Source organism: Eretmochelys imbricata, chromosome 10 (assembly GCF_965152235.1).
Source record: "Eretmochelys imbricata isolate rEreImb1 chromosome 10, rEreImb1.hap1, whole genome shotgun sequence".
NCBI classification, from domain to species: Eukaryota; Metazoa; Chordata; order Testudines; family Cheloniidae; genus Eretmochelys; species Eretmochelys imbricata.
Window position 1 is genome coordinate 41,799,564 of NC_135581.1, and position 22,897 is coordinate 41,822,460.

The 22,897-nt window shown below is 48.4% G+C and overlaps 1 protein-coding gene across 2 annotated transcripts in view; it reads left to right on the top strand.

Annotated features, from left to right (window-relative positions):
• Positions 1–22,897, top strand: part of HCN4 (hyperpolarization activated cyclic nucleotide gated potassium channel 4) — a 162,430-nt gene that overhangs the window by 127,868 nt on the left and 11,665 nt on the right. For both annotated transcript variants that reach the window (XM_077828629.1, XM_077828630.1), the window contains exons 6-7: positions 1,169–1,409; positions 3,795–3,959. In XM_077828629.1, the coding sequence (XP_077684755.1) occupies positions 1,169–1,409; positions 3,795–3,959 (406 nt within the window). The remainder of the gene's footprint in view (positions 1–1,168; positions 1,410–3,794; positions 3,960–22,897) is intronic.

Consider the following 22,897-nt stretch of genomic DNA (forward strand, 5'->3'; position numbering starts at 1 on the left):
ATGGAATGCCCCTGTGACTTTGAGTGGTTCTGCTGCTGGAGAGATCCCCAAATGTACCTCTATTATGCCCTATGCATGGGTGTTGCATTACCAGACTAGCTCTTTGCAGATGAAGGAGCCAATGCTAAAGCCAATGATCTGGCACCCAGAGTCATTCACAAGTTCATATGCCAAAGCAACAGCATTTCCCCGGACAGCCTGCCAGCCACACATGGTTTATTGCCCAGCACATGGACAGCCTCCCCCCCCCATCCCCCCACCACAATTTAAACCTTGTACTGCCAATGCCCAGGTGGGAGTGGGCTGGAGGGGAGAGAAGAGCCTTTCTCACTAACACAAGGGAGCCTCAAAAAGGAAATTGCAACAAGAAAGAAGAATCAGATTCCTTCTGGGAGTGGGTTTGGTAGATGACCTGCCTCAATTTCGCTTCACATTGTTTTCTGAGTCTGAATCTAAGTGACCCGGAGCAGCACAGTGCAGTGAAAAGCACTGTCATATCCTAAGAGGGTGTGATGCACTGGAATACACACAGGACGTATATTTTATGACAAAGGTAAAATCACATTGTATTTTCTTCATCTGAGGCACTCAAACCAAAGAGGTCACAGCCTACCTGGGACACACTAACTGGTAGGCACCTATCCTGCCCACCTTCTCCCCACATAAAGCCCCCACTTGCCCATGATATTTCCTTTTCCGACTGGCTGGGTACATCTGCCCAGTTTTTAGCATTTTGGAAGCAGGCCAGGACAATGCAGGACATAAGGCTGCCAAGGCGAGTTACAGCATTTTCCCACGAATGAGCCCTCTAGCTGCTTCATGTGGCATTTCACTGGTGCCACCCACAATGTGCATGGCTGCCAAAGATTGGCCTGTGGGGCAGATGGCTATCGGGTCCCAGGTTAGAAAGAGAGAGAGAGCATGTCGTGAATTCGAGCAATAAGACTGAGCTTCCAGCTTTAGTAAATATAGCTGCATTGAATGACCATCCAGGCCCTCCTAGAGTGCTGTTCCAGCAGGCACTGGATTTGTGTCCATCCTACGGTGGATCTTTTGGGAGAATAGTATCTTGGTTGGGGCTTTGGGAGGGGATCTCTGTAGGTTATTTCACCTTAACTGAAGCATTTCTCTCAGTGCGTGTCTCTGTCTCTTCCCCCCACCCCTCCAGGAAATCATAAACTTCAACTGCCGGAAGCTGGTGGCATCCATGCCGCTGTTTGCCAATGCAGATCCCAACTTTGTGACATCCATGCTGACCAAACTGCGGTTTGAGGTGTTCCAGCCGGGGGATTACATCATCCGGGAGGGCACCATCGGCAAGAAAATGTACTTCATCCAGCACGGGGTGGTGAGCGTGCTTACGAAAGGCAACAAGGAGACTAAACTGGCAGATGGCTCCTACTTTGGAGGTGAGAGTCAGTGACCCACCCAACTGTGCTGCTTGGGCAACAAGACCCATGGCTGTTCCCCAGGCAGTCCTCGTCTGGTTCATGTTAGTGCTTGTCATAGCCAGCACCAGACAGAACTGGAGCCTCAGTCACCTTGTCTGTCTGTCTCCACCTGAGGACTCTTGTCTTACACTTAAATCGTGAGCTCTGTGGGTCAGGGCCTGTCTTTTTGTTCAGTGTTAGGGCAGCGCGTAGCACAGCGGGGTCCTGACCCATGACTGGAGCGCCACGGCATAGAAGAACAATAATGAGATCAGCATCAAGGAGGGGGAAAGCTTTGTTAGTGCCCTTTGTTAATGGTCATTTCCTCCTTGCTCCTTGTGCGGTTAGCAGATCTGCCAAACACAGGCCCTTCCTTATACAGTTACTTTTGCCTGGTCCCGCCTGCTGTCAGGCACTGTATTGCGGTGATGGACAGGGATCAAGCTGCATGGTGTTAGGTGCTGTACAAACACGGGGCAAAACGACAGTCCCTTGACAGAGAACTCGCTATTTAAATCTGACACAGGTTACCAGGGGAGCGGGGCACGCGACAGCAGTGAGATGAGTGGGAGCAGTATGATAAACAGTGGGATGGGATTTCATTGCCTGCCTGCAGGCTGTGGGGCTGGTGACTGCAATGCTCTCACTCCTAGGGCTCTGCAAAGCTTTCACCCAGAAACGCCAAACCAAGCAGACTTCACATGGAGGCAACTTCCAGCGCAAAAATTAAACCTGCCGAAGCTGAGTGGACCCGGAGAGGATGGGCGGAGTGGGCCCCTCTTCCCCACCTCTTAAGTCCCGTGGCCTGCTCTCCACAACCAAAGGATCCCCCTCCATCTGTAACAGACCTTGGGACCCCCACCCCCGCAGGCCCGAAATTCACTAAAGAATCCCCTTTGTCCTACCAGGCTCCAGGATATTTGCATGACTGTGCAAACCCAGGCCAGTAGGATCCATTAGCTGGGCTCCAATCCCATGTGGAGTTTCTGGTTCACATAGATCTGAAATAGCAAAGTGAAACTTGTTGGTTTCATCATGAAACAGCTGAGCTCTTGTAGCTCCTCCCTTTCCAGCTATGAGGCCCCCTTTCTCCCCCTAGCAGGCCATGGGGTCCCCTCACTCTTCTCACATGAGCACCGCACACAGTCCCCAGGACCCACATGCAGCCCAGCCTTCTCTTGCCATGGGTAATTGGCTCTCTCCCCACGTTCCAGACCTTCAGAGGGTGGCTGGCTGACTTGTGAAGGGCTAAAATGGAGGAGACACCTGCTGACCTTGAGCCCTGTTTGGAATGGGCAATGGGTTCCGAGTAATCTGCACTCACCCCCAGAAATGCCTTTGGCTGGATTCCCTGATTGGGGGTGGGGGGGAAAGAAGGATATCAGCTGTGGCATCAACAAAGCCTGGCGATCTTCCTGCGCTAGCTATACCCAGAGGCCAGTGGGAACAGGAGAGCACTACACTGAATCTAGTGGTACCCTTGCTCTCAGAGGGGCAGGGTCACATTGTCTGGACCCATCTAATTTGCTAGAGGAGAATGGCTTTCCTCCTGGTGGCAGGATCCATTAGAACCATCTCCCAGAGGTGCCAGCTCTTTTTAAAAACAGATTTTAAAAATTATAGCATCAGTCAGAGTTATTACACTGCAGTAGTACCTCCTACGTAGGGGCAGATGCAAACGGGGCACTGGGGAAAGGCATCGTCCAATTACTTACACGCACACACATACACGCACAATGTGTGGTGCAGCCACAAAGTTGAAACCAGCAAAGAGCTTTGTGTGTTCTCTGCCAGCCTAAGAATGGTTATGCGAAGTTTAATTGCTTTAACCTTGGTAATAAAGGGGTTCCACTTGGTGTCCTTATCCTCTCAGTTAATAAGATCGTAGCAGATCCACCAATAACTTGTAAGTTTCTTTGCTTGCACAGCATCAACATGGGGGATCGCTGAACCTCCTGATGCTGAGTTACAGGTCAATTCAGAGACCTGACTGCAAATCTAGGGAGAGTTAGCTTCAGTGAGACGTGGTGTGACCTTCCACTCCCAGTGGGCCAGGAAAAGTGTGAGAGAGACAGTTCCTCCATTCTGAATGCACAAGTGATACCTATGATAAGCCACAATTACAGAACTTGCTGGCTACGTAGATCAGCTGAATCCCTGAGGTGCCATATTGTACAGCAGTTACTGCAATTGAGCCCTCTGGTATTTTGTTCGGTAAATGTTATTGCATAGTGGAACATTTATACCGTTAATGTGGAGGCAGGGATGTTGCTTAGTGACATGAGCTGCTTTTGTTTGGAGGCAGCGATGGTCCCTTCCTCGCTCTCCCACTCCCGGGGTTCTCAGGCTGTGTCTTCATTCCAGAAATCTGCCTGTTGACCCGTGGCCGGCGCACGGCAAGCGTGCGAGCTGACACCTACTGCCGCCTCTACTCCCTCTCGGTGGACAATTTCAACGAGGTGTTGGAAGAATATCCCATGATGAGAAGGGCTTTTGAAACAGTGGCGCTGGACCGGCTGGATAGAATTGGTGAGTAGAAAGTATGAGGCAATGCTTCATCACCCATGTCCATGGGCTCCTTTCAGTGGCTGTTTCCAAGTGAGGGAAACCACACCCTGCCCTACCTTCTTCCACAGTCTCTTTTTCAAATGGGTAAAACCTCTCCACCCCATCACCTTTAGCTCCATTTCCAACCAGATAACTTCACCCCCCAAATACCTCCATTTCCATTATCTCCATTTCCAAATGGCCTCTGTGAAGCACATCCTGCCAACTGTGCAATATTGTGCAGGAACTCCATATGATATAGTGTAATAGCCACCATGGGCTGGGATTGGGACCCAAGAAATGGGGCTTAAGACAGATTTTGGTTGGTAGTTGACATTGTGCAAACGCCAGGGGCTTCCCACTACTAAGAGAAATGGGCCAGAATCTGACACCCTTACTCTGCTAGCAATCCCATGGATTTCAATAAGTCTTTGTGCGGAATAAGATAGTACTCAGCATAAATCTGGCCCAGAGTTTGCAGGGACACTAGCTAGGGTATAATTACATGGACTAGCATTATTCGTTTTTACAGCAAAAACTGATCACCAGATGGGATTAGGAAGAGCCACACCCCTGTGATATACTATGGCACAGCAGGGTGTGGATGTGCCGGTGCTAGGCCTTGGACTATAGCCACAGAAAACAAGTCTAGCAGAGCAGACAGGATATGTTTTGAGGAGGGCAGGGGGCCAGGATGTTTGCTGATCCAAAGAAAGATCCCGCTATTGCAAAGTGATCTGCAGAACATAAAAGTTAAGCCTTATATGCTAATTAGCCCAATTATGAATGTATTTGCTATGATTAGATGCCTGATTAAACAAAGATATGGGAACATTTACAGAACAAAGCCAAGGTCCAGCGTTGGTTTCTGTAGGTGTACTAAGCTGGGAGTATGGCAAAATACTGAACCCCAACAGGTGAAAGGAGTCATAACTAAGGCTGATACACCCCAAGTTATTGTATAGATTCCCCCAACAGAGTTGGCAGTTCCATTGTGCTGGGTGCTGGACAGACACCTAGGAGGCGGGAGTGTCTGCTCTGAAAAGTGGACCATCTAAATAGACAAGACAAAGGAAGGGAGAAAGGAAGGGTTATTCCCTGTTTATTGCTGGGGAGCTGGGCACAGGGGAGATTAAGTGATTCCCCCAAGGTCAAACAGGTTGGCTGTGACAAAGCTGGAACTGAATCTTCTGGAGCCCCAGTCCAGTGCCGTAACCCCTAAATTGCCCTTTGTTAATTAGACCTCTCTTAAAAACGTGTGCTTGTTTTCACCAATTCCTAGAATCAAAATGGCTAGTGCAGTTCTGGGCAATGCTCTGGGTGGGCACGGAAGAGCTGGCAGGGGGTTCTGGGCCTGGCCACACCAAGAAGCATTCATTCAGTTCCGGGCATCGAGCTCCCAGAATGATATTGCAAATTGGAGGGACTGACTCTGGAGGAAAGAGTAAGAGCTAAATATGTGCAGCTTGGCTGAGCACTGGCTCATTAGGCCCTAATGTAAGTGGTGGCAGGTTTGTCACTTGGGACACTTGAATCTAGACTGAACAAAGCGCAAGAAAATGTGCTGTAAGGAGCTGTCCTGTCTTGTCCCCAGGGGATGGACCAGATGGGAGCTAACAGGGCTTTCCCATTTCTAGTTCTGCAGAGTCTCTGAAAAGAGACTCCCTGTGATGGACACTTACGCTGCCATTCAGCCTTGCAAATGCAAAGCTCCCAGGTTGTTAAGGTTCCTCCCCCACTCTGAACTCTAGGGTACAGATGTGGGGACCTGCATGAAAAACCTCCTAAGCTTATCTTTACCAGCTTAGGTCAAAACTTCCCCAAGGTACAAAATATTCCACCCTTTGTCCTTGGATTGGCCGCTACCACCACCAAACTAATACTGGTTACTGGGGAAGAGCTGTTTGGACTTGTCTTTCCCCCCAAAATACTTCCCAAAACCTTGCACCCCACTTCCTAGACAAGGTTTGGTAAAAAGCCTCACCAATTTGCCTAGGTGACTACAGACCCAGACCCTTGGATCTTAAGAACAATGAACAATCCTCCCAACACTTGCACCCCCCCTTTCCTGGGAAATGTTGGATAAAAAGCCTCACCAATTTGCATAGGTGACCACAGACCCAAACCCTTGGATCTGAGAACAATGAAAAAGCATTCAGTTTTCTTATAAGAAGACTTTTAATAAAAATAGAAGTAAATAGAAATAAAGAAATCCCCCCTGTAAAATCAGGATGGTAGATACCTTACAGGGTATTTAGATTCAAAAACATAGAGAACCCCTCTAGGCAAAACCTTAAGTTACAAAAAAGATACACAGACAGAAATAGTTATTCTATTCAGCACAGTTCTTTTCTCAGCCATTTAAAGAAATCATAATCTAACACGTACCTAGCTAGATTACTTACTAAAAGTTCTAAGACTCCATTCCTGGTCTATCCCTGGCCAAGACAGAATATAGACAGACCCACAGACCCTTTGTTTCTCTCCCTCCTCCCAGCTTTTGAAAGTATCTTGTCTCCTCATTGGTCATTTTGGTCAGGTGCCAGCGAGGTTACCTTTAGCTTCTTAACCCTTTACAGGTGAGAGGAGCTTTCCCCTGGCAAGGAGGGATTTCAAAGGGGTTTACCCTTCCCTTTATATTTATGACACAGGTGCATGCATGCATGTGTGAGCAGGCTGTGCTGTGGTGCCAAGCTCCATACCCATCTGCTGCATCTCTCTGAGTAGGCAATACAACTGCTGAAATCTCTTTCTCAGCAAAGCAGAGGAGAAAGCACATGTGAGCCCAGAGCACATGGTTCCTAGCTGTGTAGACAGCAGTGCCTCCTCTAATAAGGAGCTGTACCATACTAACTGTGATGTCCCCATACTAACTGTAACTAGACCCACACAGAGAATAAGAACCCACTACTGCTACTAGCTAGCAGAGCTGCTTTATTAACTGAAGTGGGAGAGGCCTGGGCTGAAGGTCCCGGGTTCCATCCCTGTTGATGAACCATGGTGGAGGGGGTTGTTACATACTTTTGATGAGGACCATACATAATGAGGGAGAAATAGAGTAGCAGCGGAAGGAGCTTGCTGTAGCCCTGACATGATGCTCTGGTCCAGGTTCCAGCTGACCTCATGGAACGTGGGTTTGCCACCACTTTTCTGTTTTAGGCCCCACCACTGACAGCCTGTTCTTTGCAGTGTGAAGCCTGGGAGGCGGCACAGGACTTGTGGAATCATGGAGCCGGGTGCAGACCCAGTAAGACCAGAGGCAGGGGCAGCGCTGATGGCGCCAGTCAGACCTATTTCCAATGACAATGCTTCAATAAAACACCACATAGAGCCATTGTTTCCACACCCTGCAAGCGTCACCCAGATGGCTGCTAGGGAGGGTGGATCAAATGATAAACTACTGAATAGAAGAAATAGTAATGGTGTTTGCAAGTATCAGTCATGCCAGATACTCAGGGGTGAATCCCAGTGTAGGTGGATGTGGATGTTCCCAAGTCATGTGGGAGCATCCCACCCAAACAGTGACAGGATTCAGGGACTCAGTCATGATCTACACATCAGCCCTGTCCAGCCATCATAGAATCATAGAAGATTAGCGTTGGAAGAGACCTCAGGAGGTCATCTAGTCCAACCCGCTGCTCAAAGCAGGACCAACCCCAACTAAATCATCCCAGCCAGCGCTCTGTCAAGTTGAGCCTTAAAAACCTCTAAGGATGGAGATTCCACCACCTCCTGAAGTAACCCATTCCAATACTTCACCACCCTCCTAGTGAAAAAGTTTTTCCTAATATCCAACCTAGACCTCCCCCACTGCAACTTGAGACCATTGCTTCTTGTTCTGTCATCTTGCTCCACTGAGAACAGCTGAGCTCCATCCTCTTTGGAACCTCCATTCAGGTAGTTGAAAGCTGCTATCAAATCCCCCCTCACTCTTCTCTTCTGCAGACTAAACAAGCCCAGTTCCCTCAGCTTCTCCTCGTAAGTCATGTGTCCCAGCCCCGTGATCATTTTCTTTGCCCTCCGCTGGACTCTCTCCAATTTGTCCACATCCTTTCTGTGGGTGGGGACCAAAACTGGATGTAATACTCCAGATTTGGCCTCACCAGTGCTAAATAGAGGGGAATAATCACTTACCTCGATCTGCTGGCAGTGCTCCTACTAATGCACCCAATATGCTATTAGCCTTCTTGACAACAAGGGAACACTGTTGACTCATATCCAGCTTCTCGTCCACTGTAATCCCCAGGTCCTTAGCCAGTCAGTCCCCAGCCTGTAGCAGTGCATGGGGTTCTTCCGTCCTAAGTGCAGGACTCTGTACTTGTCTTTGTTGAACCGCATCAGATTTCTTTTGGCCCAATCCTCCAATTTGTCTAGATCACTCTGGACCCTATCCCTACCCTCCATCGTATCTACCTCTCCCCCCAGCTTAGTATCATCCGCAAACTTGCTGAGGGTGCAATCCATCCCATCATCCAGATCATTAATGAAGATGTTGAACAAAACCAGCCCCAGGGCTGACCCCTGGGGCACACCATTTGATACCAGCTGCCAACTAGACATTGAGCCATTGAGCACTACCTGTTGAGCCCGATAATCTAGACAGCTTTCTATCCACCTTATGGTCCATTCATCCAATCCATATTTTTTTTACTTGCTGGCAAGAATACTGTGGGAGACCGTATCAAAAGCTTTGCTAAAGTCAAGATATATAAATCCACCACTTTCCCCATATCCACAGAGCCAGTTATCTCATCATAGAAGGCAATCAGGTTGATCAGAAATTACTTGCCTTTGGTGAATCCATGTTGACTGTTCCTGATCACCTTCCTCTCCTCCAAGTGCTTCAAAATGGATTCCTAGAGGACCTGCTCCATGATTTTGCTGGGGACTGAAGTGAGGCTGACCAGTCTGTAGTTCCCCAGATTCTCCTTCCCTTTTTTAAGGATGGGCACTATATTTGCCTTTTTCCAATCGTCCGGGACAGGGCCGGCCCACAACATTTTGGCATCTGAGGCGGGGAGCTCAAATGATGCCTCCGTGTCCACCTGCTTGGGCCAAAACTTTGAAAGGTCTCGATTCTGCCTTCTTCCTGTTCTACTCCTCTCATGGTACTGCCCTGCTACCTACCCCAATAAAGGAGAACTAACAACTTAAAATGCCTTGTTCAAAAATTTTAAGTAACACTTTCAAACGCCTGAACAGCAAATGTAACTTTTCTTGTCTGCATAGTAAACACTGGTGTTTTTATCTGTTTAAATAATCAAACTGGTGCTTTCGGTGCTTTCTTGGTTGAAAAGATTTGAACTGCTTCCTGCTGAAGGTCCACAGTGTGGGCCAGCTCATGCTCTATTGAGATGGTTGCAAGGCCGACCAGCCTCTCCTGTGTCATTGTGGAGCGTAGATGTGTTTTTATTAACTTCAGTGTGGAGAAGTTGCGTTCTCCACTGGCAACTATTACAGGAAGTGCTAGAAGTATGCGCAGAGCAACAAAAGCATTTGGAAAAAGGGTGGTCATCTTATTTGTGCACATATATTCCAGAACAGCCTTTGGAGTTCTTCCTGCTGAAATGTATCTTGAAAGGGCTTTCAGTTCATCACCTAAATCACTAGCATCAATATTGCGCAATATCATCATGTGTCAACACTGTCTTTAGTGCCCTGCATTGCTGGTGTAGGTCTTCTTCAGGTATAGTGAGGAGTTTTGGAATATTATACAACATCCCAAATATACTGCTGTGTTCCTTGAGCTGCATGAAATGTTCTTCAACTGACTGTATTGCACAATCTCGCACCTGGTTAAAGAATTCAACTTTGAATTGTTGTTTGGGGTCTCTTCTGGGATTATCCCGTGCCTCGTAATCAAAATGTTTTCTTCTTCAGTGATTCTTGTATTCTTGAAGGGGTGGGAAAATAGCTTCAGTGTGAAGTTCCTCTGCCAACTTCTGTGCATTCTTCAGAATGTTTTGAAATCCCTCATCTGACAGGTAAGACTGTAGGTATGACTTTGTTTTGTCCAGTTGTTCCATTGTTCCAGATATATCAAGCTCAAGACTTTGGAGTCTCTTGCTTACAACATTTATTTCAACAGTATGTCATGCCACAACACTAAGCCACACAGAAATTTGAAGTTATATATGTTTCTGGTGATTCCATTTCTCTCTGCCACTGTTCTCCCATGAACAGTTCCTGTCATAGTATTATCCTCCATAATGGCAACTATGACATCATCTATCTTCCCAGTTTGGTGTTTAATAGGCTTTATCGCCTCCACTCGACTTTCCCATCGTGTGGCACTCCGTGATTTCAGTGTCAGAGAGGATGTTCCCAGACATTGCTTCAAAATTTGCCATCAATGAGTTGATGCAGAGAAAAATACATAGATGCTTTGAATTACATTAAAAAATTCAGCAGCTTCAGTAGAAGTTGATGCTGCATCACGGACCACCAAGTTCAATGAATGAGAACTGCATGGGACAAAAGAAGCTCGAGGGTTTAACTCTCAAATCCGTGTCTGCAATCCTCTGTTCTTTCCTCTCATGTTGGCACCATTATCATAGCCCTGACCTCTCGTCAGCTATCGCAATTCCCGTATCTTCCAGCTTTTTAAGAAGCACATTTGTCATACCAGTTCCTGTAGTATCATCAATTTCAATAAATTCTAGAAGATGCTCTCTGACAGTCACCATTGCAGGGACATTTTCACTAGGTTCTATTTTTGTTACAAAACGTACCATTAAATTCATTTGTTCCCTATGGCTGATGTCAGGTGTGCAGTCCAGAATAACAGAGTAATATCTTGCTGACTTCAGATCTGCCACAATCTTCTGTTTGACTTTTGTTGCCAATAACTGTATGATCCCACTTTGAATTGTTTTTCCAATGTAGTGGTGTGTGTACATTTCTTGGGTGGTGACTCTTCTTAGATACTCCTGGAGTACAGCATCAGACTCAGCCATCAGCTCCACAATTTTAAGGAAGTTTTCACTGTTTGGCACATACAGCTGATCTGAAGTGCCACACAGTGCTAGATTTTGGGTAGCAAGCATTCTCACAATGGCAATGAGCCTTTTCAGAACATTTTGCCAAGAAAGAGACTCTGATGCAATCTTCTCTTGATGCTGATCATCTATGGTGGCCTTTAACCTTAGTCTCATCTCAAGCTCTTTCCACGTATGGAATGTTCTCTGGTGATTTGCTGCCTTCTCATGGCATGCCAGATTTCTAGCCAGATTTTTCCAGTCCTTTGTTCCTGTAGAATCCAGTGTGGCTGGAACATTAGACTGGAAGAGTTTGCAACAAAAACAATAAGCAGCATTCTGGGCTTTTGAGTACATAAGCCATGGCTTCTCCAATTTGTCACCATTGGGGATTTCACGCTAGTAATGTGTTGGATGGAAACTTCTATTTTCATTGTCTTTGGGGAACATGAAGGTTTTCACTTGCTGTGGCCCATGCAGTACAAGAATGTCCCTCAGGCTACTGCTCAAGTGGGTCCACAGTCCTGGATCATCTAGACTTAAGGAACTAAACTCAGCAGCAGCTGTTTCTTGCGCCTCCACCACACTCTTCTCTGATCTGCACTTTTCTTCAGGAATGTGCATGGTTACATCCATTTGAGATGGAGCTATGGATGCTGCAGTAGCTGCCAGGCACCTGCTCTCTGACTAACTGGAAGATCAGGCATCTCCTCACCACTCACATCCTCGCTGTGGCCGGATGGCTCACCATGAACATTTGTGTCTATGTATCTCAGGAGAGCTCCTTCCTGCTTAGATAGAAAAGCTTCCTTTGCTTGCTTTCTTTTTCTGAATGCTGCCCCAGAGGGGCATTTTCTTCTTTCACTCATGACAGCTATAGTGGCTCCCAACACTCAATTGAAGGGGACAAATAAGCAGGCTGGTAGCAGGGCCTGTGTGAGGGATGATATCAGCTTCTTAAGGGCCTAACTGGCTCTTACTACTTCAGTTGACTGCCTGTTCTCCTCAAGTGGGTTCAGGGAAGCAGCAGGAAACAAGGAACTCCCTGAGAAGCTGGTGTTAATCAGTCCAGACTCCTGGGGGTGCTAGAGAAGCTCGAGGGTTTAACTCTCGAATCCGTGTCTGCAATCCTCTGTTCTTTCCTCTCATGTTGGCACCATTATCATAGAGAGGTACATAAGAGGCTCCTCCTCCTCTCTCTCCCTGCAGCTCCTGCTGCTTTCTGTTATTCCCTCTCACCTTTTCTCCTGCCTGCTTGTTATGTCTCTTGTGCCCTCCTTCCTCCAGCACAGCACTCCACCATCTCTGCGCATCTAGAGCAGAAAGAATACGTATGCACCAGCAGCAGACACAATTTTCTACACTCTGGGTCCTAGTGGCGCCCCTCCCCACCACAGTCTGGCACCTGAGGCGGCCGCCTCAGTTCTCCTCATGGTAAGGCCAACCCTGGTCCCGAACCTCTCCCGATCGCCACGAGTTTTCAAAAATAATGGCCAATGGCTCTGCAATCACATCAGCCAACTCCCTCAGCACCCTTGGATGCATTGCATCGGGCCCCATGGACTTGTGCATGTCCAGCTTTTCTAAATAGTCCTTATCCTGTTCTTTCACCACTGGGGGCTGCTTACCTCCTCCCTATACTGTGCTGCCCAGTGCAGCAGTCTGGGAGCTGACCTTGTGAAGCTAGAAGAGGTGTGCTACTATGCTCCCACTGCTCCCCAGGAGCAGAGAAATCCTCTAGAAAATCTTTGAATGAAAGGCCCTCTTAAAATTGTATTCTGGCCCTGATTTCGCTTTGCTCTGTTTCTGCTGTCAGTGCATCTATGGCAGGGGGAAAGGGGAGCATGCAAATGTTAAAGCTATCCTCTTGAATTCTGCGTCATGTCAAGGGCCTACCTCACCCCCAGAACAACTCAGAGCAGCCCCCAGACTGCTGTAAGTTGTGCCAGTTGTAAGAGCCCTCTATGGGTCATTTCATCAGCAGAGAATGGCTGGAGTGCAGTGCACTCTGGTCAGACCACTTCTCGCTTCCTCCCTCCCTTAATGCATCTTATACCCTGGGGACTGGGAGGGAATCCAGCGTAGAGCTGGGGAGAAGCAGAGACAGACAAAGGCAAACTCTGTGTCACAATGCTGCCAATTCTCACAATTGTAGTGCGACTCTGTGTTTTTTTCCTTAAAGCCCCAGCCACTGGAGTCATGTGATTACATGAGACTGTTTCATTTTTTAAAAAGAAATTTCTAGTTCTCATCATTCCAGAGAAAAGCTGGAAAATGTGACCCTTAATGGTGCAAACAGCAAACGCCAAATAAGAATAACCCCCAAAATAACTTTTTAAAATCTCATGATTTGCGGGGCCTGACTCGTGATTTTCAAACACCTAAGGCTGGCAATGCAGTAGCAGTCACACACACTCTGAAGCTCTTCTGTGGCAGGTAGGTGTAAAGTAAGCAGTTCTCAAGATGATTCACACCCTCTGCCCCCAGATTGTTAAGTCTAGCGATAGTACGATTTCCACTGCTGAATGTACATGGGCCTTCTAGAGAGCTGCTCAGTTGCTCCAGCTGTAACACCACCTAGCTCTTATAGAGTGTGTTTTTCATCCATCGATTTCAAAGTCCTTTACAAATGAGGTCAGTACCATTATCCCCCTTTTACATATGGGGAAACTGAGCAACAGATAGGGGAAGTAATTTGCCCAACATCACCCAGCAACCAATGATAGAGCTGGAAATAGAACCCAGGAGTCCTGGGTACCGGTCCAATGCTCTGTCTACTAGGACATATTGCCTCTCTGTACAACTACATTGCTTTGGGTCAGAACAACCATGTGCACTGCAATCGAAATTTTTAAAAAGCGTTGATTATGCCTGCTACAGCTCTCTGCCCCCAGCAGAGCAGATACTGTGCTTTCCAGGACAGATCCTCAGCTGCTGTAAACTGTCAGATCCATTGACTTAAAGGGACTTAAGACCATTTACACCAGCTGAGGATATGTCTCTCCATATTCAAAGAGCAGCTACCTACATTCAGTGAGAATAACCCTGAGTTTAGATTGAGAGCAACAAAGAACAAAAGTCAGGTCCCCAATGGAGAGCTCAGTGTGTGTCATCTCCTTGGTTACAGTCTGCAAAACTCTGCTTGCACAAAGTGGCAGCTATAAACAGAAGATTCCTAGAAATATAAGGATGCAGTACATACCTACAAAACACCCCTGGGGGGCAGGGCAGTGCTATTATACCCATAGTACCGAAGGGGAGCTGGCCACAGAGACACTAAGTGCCTTGCCCAAGGTCACCCAGGGAACTTGTGGTGGAGCAGGGACTAGAACCCAGGTTTCTGGCTAGCACTTAAACCACTGGAACATCTTTCTCTTTTGTAATCCACTCCCCATCAAAACCAAAACAGAAAACCCACCCACAGCGCCTGCTGCCCCATTAATAATATTGTATACGTTATTGTATACAGCATCTTTCATCTGAGAATTTCAGAGTATTTTACAGTTGTCAGGTAAGTATCATGTCTCCATTTTACAGATGGGGAAACTGAGGTAGAGGGAGGTGACTTGACTTGGTCAGGATCATACAGCAAGTCAGTGACAGTGCAGGACAAAGACCTCAGGTGATCTGACTTCTAATCCTCTGCTCTAAGAACTAAACAATGCTGCCTCTCAGTAGCATCCCAGTGCTGAAGGCAAGTAGATGTCTGGCCCTTGGATGTCTGTGCTATTCTGTGAGTCTCCAAGAGGAGATACTTAGATCTTGGGTCTCACTGGCTTTGCAGGAATTACTGGAGCCATAATCTTTCAAATCCCTCCTTTGGGTGCCTGGACTTTCCCTCATATGAGCATGAAAGCTCGTATGTACAGGTGCATGGTGTTAAGACTTTCCTTGTAGTGATGGCCAAGGAGGAGAGGGGCCACTCCCTGTAGCAGTGCTCTGTGAACTAGCCCAAATTCCATGCATGCCTCTTTCCCTTGGATCAGCCTCCCTCCAGTGCTCCTGCAGAGGTCTTGGTCAGGTCAGAAGGTGACATGGAGGAGATAGAGTAACTGGCCCACCAGTGCTTTCTCCTGCTCTTCTTGCTCCTCTGCTGAGCCAGGGCAGCCTCTGCCGTAAAAGGTACAGCTGTGCCACCCGTAGTAACAAAGTGAAAAATCCTGGCACTGCTGCTCCCATCTCTCTCTGGGATGCTGCTTCTCCTGCCCATCAGAACTGGTGTTTAACTATTCTCCTGTGCATCCCTAATAGCACAACGTGGGTGCGTGAAGACTAGTACCTTACACACTCTGGCCATAGTGCCTTGCCTCCTGAAGGCTCACCAAGCGTTTTGGCTAGGATTTCCAAAGGAGCCGGAAAGAATTAAAATCCCACCCCCTTTGCACATCAACACACTGCAGGTGCCTAACTTCCTAGGCTCCCTTGAAAATCCCAGCCTTTGTAAACAGGGCCACGTCACTAACCACTGAACTGCAGCCATATCGGGGGAGTGACATGGCAGCTGTGTAACAGCACCCAACAGTTTGGGAGAGTCAAGAACACAGCACTAGCTGAAGCTGCCAGGGAAATGAGGGAGGCAGAAGGTCATTCCCCAAGCTGTAATGTGACTGGAGTGGCAGGTGTGGAACACGGTGTGGGACTTGCAGTGACTATTTCTGCTCTCGTGTACGTGGATTTAATGCCATGGATGTTAGTGGAGCTCCTACTGATTGAAGCAAGTCAGTCAGAGTGGAAGCAGCCCTCCCTGCCGTAGTCAGAACTCCAATTTTGCACCTCATCTAGAAAACGGCGGTAGGAAGCCCTTCCCTGCCTGCCATCTGCACTCCACAGTTAGCCAGGAGGAATGTGTTTCCTTGGGTAGGTGTTCAGTGCAGTCTTACCCCAATACCCCTGTCCATTCCATCTTCCATCCGCCCAACTGTCCCTCCATCAGATACAATGAGCAAGAGGTGCCGCCGGGTGGCACGGTGCCCACCCTCCCATACACTCATACAGGTACAGTGAACAGAAAGACAAAGAGCAGGAAGCCCTGGAAAATAGGATGTAAAGCCGGCCGGCTCATTTGTTCAGCCGCATGGATGAGCAAGAGGCAGGGGGAGCAGGGTGCTCTACCATGCCCCATAGCAGCAGAGGGAATTAGAGGTGCCCCTGGTTTTGGGTCCCCACCTACCTGCTCCTGCCTCCCAGTCGTAGAGGAAGTGAGCGGGGGCAGGTTTGCTGTGGTTTCTGGTTCAATTCAGAGCCTAAGAACTCCAGGTTCTTTCATTAGTTTCATTCAAAAAATAAATTGCAATAATAATTAATGCACCTTCCACAAGTGCAGAGTTGCAGCTGGGTTGGGACAGCTGGGGGCAGGGATACAGGCTGTGCGTCCTGGGAGTTCCTAAAGCGCTGAGCCTCTGAGGCCTGCCTGGTGTCATGTCCCCTGACACAGCACATGTGCTATAAAAGGCAGGCCATGGGCAGCCCTAAGGAAGGGCACAGAGTGGGACAAGCTTCTGCCCAGGATACGGTTGTGGGGGGAGCAAAGTGTAAAGTCGAGGCAGGATTTGTGCAGAGATGCACCAGCATGAGTGTTGCTGGGGGCAGGGAAGGGGCTTAATAACAAAGGTGGAAGGTTTCCATTGAGTGACTGGGTCAAAAGCCTCCTGCAAGTAAGACATGAGCTGGGCAAGCTCCCTCCTCACTGCTCTACCTCAGACTCGACCCTCTGCCGCCCACGTCCCCCGGTCCTCGCCCGCAGCCCTTCCTGCCCCCTGATGCTCCAGCGCCGGGCCTCCCACGCACTGCACTGCCAGTGCCCCGATCTGGTCCTTCAGTCCAACTTGCCCCCTGCTGCTCCAGCCCCGGGCCTCCCCACACAGTGCTGCCAACATCCCCGGTCCTGTCCCGCAGCCCCATCATCCCCGTGCTGCTCCAGCCCTGGGCCTCCCATGCACAGCGCTGCCCCCACCTTCCTCCTGCTGTTTCTGCTCCAGGCCTCCCACTCACAGCGCTGCCCCCACCCACCCGCTGCTGCTCCAGCCCCAGGCCGCCTGTAAAATGGGAGCAATAGCCCTACGCTGCCTCTCAGGGGTGTTGGGAAAAGTGACACGCAGTCTATTAATGTTTATGAGGTGCCTACATACTAGTGATAGGTGCCATGGACATGCACATAAATGAAAAGAATTACATACCTGGTGGTATCACAACATATGGGCAGCATATAGAATAAACTACACCCAAATGTGGAGTTGCAGCACCAGATCCTGCTTGTCTTACTCACATGAGTAACCTCCAGTGAATTACTTGCATGAGTAAGGCAGCCAATTTGACCCAGGAGGCTATAATTTTATATAAGGATTCTGTTGCATGTATACGTCACTCGGGCACAGGAGTTACGATGGTCCTGGCATTAGAATACAGCCTTAGAATAGCTGCAGTTTGTGGGGGTTTTCTTTGTATTTTAAAACAGCCTTGGAGACTGCCAAACTTCTGTGACATCCCTGTTACCAGTTGTAGCCAGTGACTGACATCACTAACTGACTAGTGTAACAGGTATTATTTTATCTTCTCTCTCTGCTCTTCTGAGCAACCAATGCGCATCGAGAACTTATGATGAGCTTTCGATGAGGAGTAGGAACTGAAATACTTACTAGCCAGTAACAGTCCCCTTTACCACCAATGGGTCAGATTCTGACATGCGTAGTTATGGAGAGTAGATCCTGACTCCACTCATAGTCCCATTGAACTCAGTAGACCCGCTCGTGGAGGAAGGTGCTACCCAGTATGAGTAAAGCTGTCAGAATCTTCCCTGATGGCTTGTGTTTGCTTCAACTGAGAAAAATTAGAGTAAGCAGGTGCCTATAAAACCCCAGCACTGAAACCCCCATAGACAGCACAAAAGGTGGCAACATGGTCTAGACTGTGAGCTGTTTGGGGCCCAGATTGTTATTTTGTTTGGTGTTTGTACAGCACCTAGCACAGTGGTCCATGACTGGGTGGTATGAGAATACAGATAATTATAAATAACAGCACCCTGGACTGGAAGTCAGAAGACCTGGGATCTATTCCTGGCTCTATCACTGACTTGCTGGATGACCTTGGGGGAGTCACGTAATCTTTTTGTGCCTCCTTCCCCCCCTCTCCCCCCCACCTTTTGCCTATCTTGTCTCTGTAGGCTGTAAGCTCAGGGGGACAGCCTTTCTCTCGCTATGCTTGTACAGGGTCTTGTTCAATGGCATTCCAGCCTTGCTTGGGGCCTCGAGGTGCTACCATAATAATAACAAAACTACTCAATGCTCTGCAGCAGCTAAAATGCAAATGAGCTTTTCAACAAAGGAATCAGCCAATGTATGGGGAAGGAAACCAGTCTGTAATCAAGCCAGAATCTGCATATGGATGGACAGCACATGTCTGCACAGGCATCGCAGCTGTCAGCTACTCTATGTGGTATAGAGCAGCGGTTCTCAACCGGGCGTCCGTGGCACCCAGGGGGTCAGCAAGCCCTTTCAAGGGGGCCCCATGGCTGAAGCCCCGGTCCCCAGCTGGCACCCTCCAGGGGGCTGAAGCTCGGGGGGGGGCACGGGGCTGAAGCCCCGATTCCCTGCTGCCCCCCGGGGCTGAAGTTGGGAGGCGCGGGGCTGAATCCTGGAGCCCCGATCCCTGGTGCTCCCTGTGGGGCAGAAGCCCTGAGCCCATGGTGGGCAGAGCTGGGGACATGGAGGGCATTGCCCCACCCCGCCCCAAACTGCAGGGCAAGATCAAGGCAGTCCCTGGGCAGCTCCACACCTCCCCGAGTCCTCCCCACATCTCCTCTCCCCGCCCCTTGGCCAGGTCAGAGACAGGAAGCCAGAGCCGGGCAGTGCAGGGCAGCTGCTGTTCTGGCTGGTGCCATGGAGCAGGCATCTGCAGCATTCCTTCCTCTACTGCTGGTGGCCCAGTTAAAGCTGCTCCTCAGTTCCCAGCCCTCTTTGCTCCCACAGAGGAAGCCGGTAAGAGCCCCCAGGTGGGGAGCCCCAGCTCCATGGCTGGCAGACCCCTCCAGGAACAGGGACCACAGGGGAGACCTTCCAGCACACAGCTCCTAATACCACTCTCTCTACACCCTGAGCTCTGCACCCTGAGCTACCCCCTACCCACACACAGCCCATAGCCACCCTCTGTGTGCACACAGCCACAGCTACCCTCTGTCTACACACAGCACCTATCTACCCCATCCCTGCACCCAAGCTATTTTCAAACTTTGTGAGCTAAGCCCGCCCCCCACACCTTTGAGTTATAATTTAAATATATAAATTCCCTTCCTGGACCCCACCACATGGCGGGGGCTCAAACCTCGCTGACCCCTGCCCCCGGCCAAATAGAAGTCAAACTACTTTGCCTATGCCCAAGGGCTCTGGAGTTTTTATAGTTTGTCGAGGGAGGCCTCAGAGAGAAAAAGTTTGAGAACCCCTAGAATCAGGACCCATGGCTCCAAATCCAAAAGCTTCTGCCACCTGAGCTAAAGAGGGCTCCTTGCCCCAACCCTGCAATTGATCGAGCGCCACTGGGCTCTGGGCTCCAGCTATTAAAGGTTACTAGAAAAACTTCCACAAAAAAAACTTCCACTCGTGCCTATTTGCAAATGATTTGTCCAGCTAAATAGAGTGCAGGAATAATGGGGAAGGCTGTGGGGGAGAAATATTCATCATGTGATTTATTTAAATATTATTAATGAACTTCCTCAAATAAATTATTCAACAAGTACAATTTGACCAATTCTGATTTTAGCCAAAGTGTTAAAGTCTTCTTTTCCTACGCAAAGTAAACGACAGACTCACGTCAAGAGACAACTAACAACATTTTGGGCAGGAAAAAAGATTGATTTGGGGGCCTGCTCTAGACACTGGGTTTGTGCTGATGTAATTATAGGTATGTTACACCAGAGCTGAAGGTGTCATTTCCAGCATGAGCAGACAGACCCATGTGGCTCTGATCAAACTAGCATGCTAACAATAAGCAGTGTAGCCCCAGTAGTGTGAGCAGTGCAAAGGGCTAGTGCAGGTAACATGCTGACAGTGTAGGGGCCATATCCAAGGCTTCTTTGCTCCCCCAGCCATCAGCAGCTGCAATATTGGCCCATTAGAGCCACTGGCAGCCAGCTAAGTTAGGACAGGAGACCAGCCCAGTGCACAATAGTCCAGGATCAGAGGATTGCAAAGGCCACATTCACACCTGCCCCGTCCTGAGCTGTGCTGCAAACTTGGCTGTGCTCTAGCCAAGGATCTGACCTGGTGTGCTTACTATTCAGTCTTCAAAATAAAGACACAGAATGAATCTGACAGGTTTCAGAGTAACAGCCGTGTTAGTCTGTATTCGCAAAAAGAAAAGGAGTCCTTGTGGCACCTTAGAGACTAACCAATTTATTTGAGCATGAGCTTTCGTGAGCTAGCTGTAGCTCACGAAAGCTCATGCTCAAATAAATTGGTTAGTCTCTAAGGTGCCACAAGGACTCCTTTTCTTTTTAGAATGAATCTGAGTCTCCCAGGAGCTAACTAGCTATGCAGAAGCCAGCAGAATAAAGTGAGAATGTTGAAAACGCATGCAGATTCAAAAAGCAATTCCCTGACCTGTATTCTTAAACTACAGCCACTGGCCTTAGATGGAACTGGAGGGAGAGAGCCAGGATAAACAGAGTGTTCCAGCTAATCTCCCCAGGATCTGTGCAGAATTTTAACAACAGAAAGCTCATCTTGATGATTTGCTAGAACTGTTGTTGAGAGCTGATTCTTTTCATTAAACCACATGGCCCTTTTCCCTGGGATTCTTTGTGTGTTATCTCCAGTCAGGTGACATGTGTCTTTTCAATTCTTTATTGAGAGAGAACCATCTATTAGTTAAGCTCCAAAATTTCAGACGCATCACTGTACTTCAGAGCTCTTATGACTGGAGGGCACATCCTCCAGGTTCTAAATACCACTTTTGTTTTCAGGCCATCACTGTGTTGATGAGAAATTGTTTTTTGTAGGACCCACAGTATTTACTACAATTATTTATTATTTGTATTGCGGGGTTCTCACAACAGAATGCAGCCACCAACTCTTGCTGGTGGCTGCTCTGACAATTTTTCTTAAAATTCTTAATTAACTTTAGGAAAAACAAATTAATATGCGCATCTACATGTCCAAACCATTGTAATCTATCTATGTATGCGTTTTATTTTTACAGACTCAGTAATAAAAATAGTGTACAGTTCTCTCTATTCTTTATTGGACCTAAATAGAATAGAAACACAAATAAGGTGCCTTGAACGTTCTTGTCTTTTTTCTTATTGTTTCTTTTGCTTTTTTTGGTTTCTTTCTTTTTTTTTTTTTTTTAAGACTTGCTAGCTACTAAGTGTGCAGTGAAAAGTGATACAGAGACAGCAGGGACCAGGGGTGATGGGGCACTGGAGGAGGCAGCAGGGGGGAAGAAGTGATGGGAGGGGGGCTTGGGCCAGAGCCCATCACCATGCAGCCAGGGAATGGAGCCCGAAGCTCCACGTACAGGGGATCGGGCCTAGGGACAGAGCCCGAAATCCTGTGGCTGGAGCCTGCCACCCAAGGGCTGATGCCTGACCCCACTGCCACCGGGAAGGTGGGGAACTCACTGACTGCCTGCTCCTCCAGTTTGTGCCTCTCCAGAGGGAGGCAGGGCCCAACCACTGCTGGTGGTCTCTGGGAAGGGGCTGCTGCTTTGCTCTCCCTCCTCCAATCTCTTCCCAGGAGGCCGGGGCCACAAGAAAAGCCCCTGGTGGGCTGCATTTGAGAAATGCTGCCTTAGGAGCCCCAGTCCTGGACCAGGACCCCCTTGTGCTAGGTGCTGTGCAAATAGAACATTGACTCAGTGTATGCTCCAAAGAGCTTGTGTAATCTAATTATGATGCACCACTGGTGTTTCCAGATCTTTGCTAATGCTACTTTAATAAATTGGCTCATCTATCTTTATGCACCACTGTCCTCTACTGGATGGTATCAGAACTGCTCAACTATGTGTCAGAGATCCTGTATTACTCACACCTAGTGAAGAGTCTCCTTTACTCAAGTGGCCGGGGTCTCTGCTTTTTGGAGAAGGAAGATCTGAGTTTGATTGCTACTGCTATTATAAAGTTTCGCATATTTGGGTTTAGGAGTCAAACTGGAACAGACTAGTGTGTATTCTATATATTATATTAATTCTTATACCATGCTCATCGCCATAGTGTCGGAAGGATAGAAGGTCTAGAAGGATAAAGTCTTAACATCACGCAGTCTCTGTGCTTCCAGCACTGAAATGAGAGGAAAATAGATTATCCTCTCCAAGCATCCTACTGTGGTTCACTGAACAAAACTATGGTACAGAATAGCTTTACGGTTCAGATTACGCAGAGCTACTTAGAGAAGCCAAACTAATCAGCAGATCTCATTTCAAGGCAGGTGAAATGACAATAAATCCAGCGCGAAGAAACTGATCTGTAGACAGAGCAGTTTAATAAAGAAAGAAGGAAGAAAAGAGTCATTGCAGAAACACTCTCCCTCGGAAACTCCTCTCTCCTGCCTGGCTCCAGCTTTGGCTTGTGTTTCACTCATGGCTTTAGTTAAACTGTCAGGAAACCATCTTTCCTCAACTAGGGCATCACCCTGTACCTATTATGGTCTGACACTGCATGGGGCTGCCCCACTGGAAGTAGCCAATGAGCTGCACACATGGGCAGAAGAGACATGGGTCAGTGGAAGGGTGTGCGAGGGTATAACATGCTGCTGGGGTGCCCAGAGCTGTGCGCCAACGTGTTACCTCTCTGCCTCAACAGGAGTGAGTTTTGCTGGCAACTAGATTGTGTGTCAGCTCCCTGCCACACCAGTCTGTCTGCCTCCCCAGCCAACTCCTCAAGGCTCTCCTGGCCCAGACCTCACCTAGCAGGTACAATCAGTAAACTCCAGCACCTGAGTGCCCCAGGGATGTTTC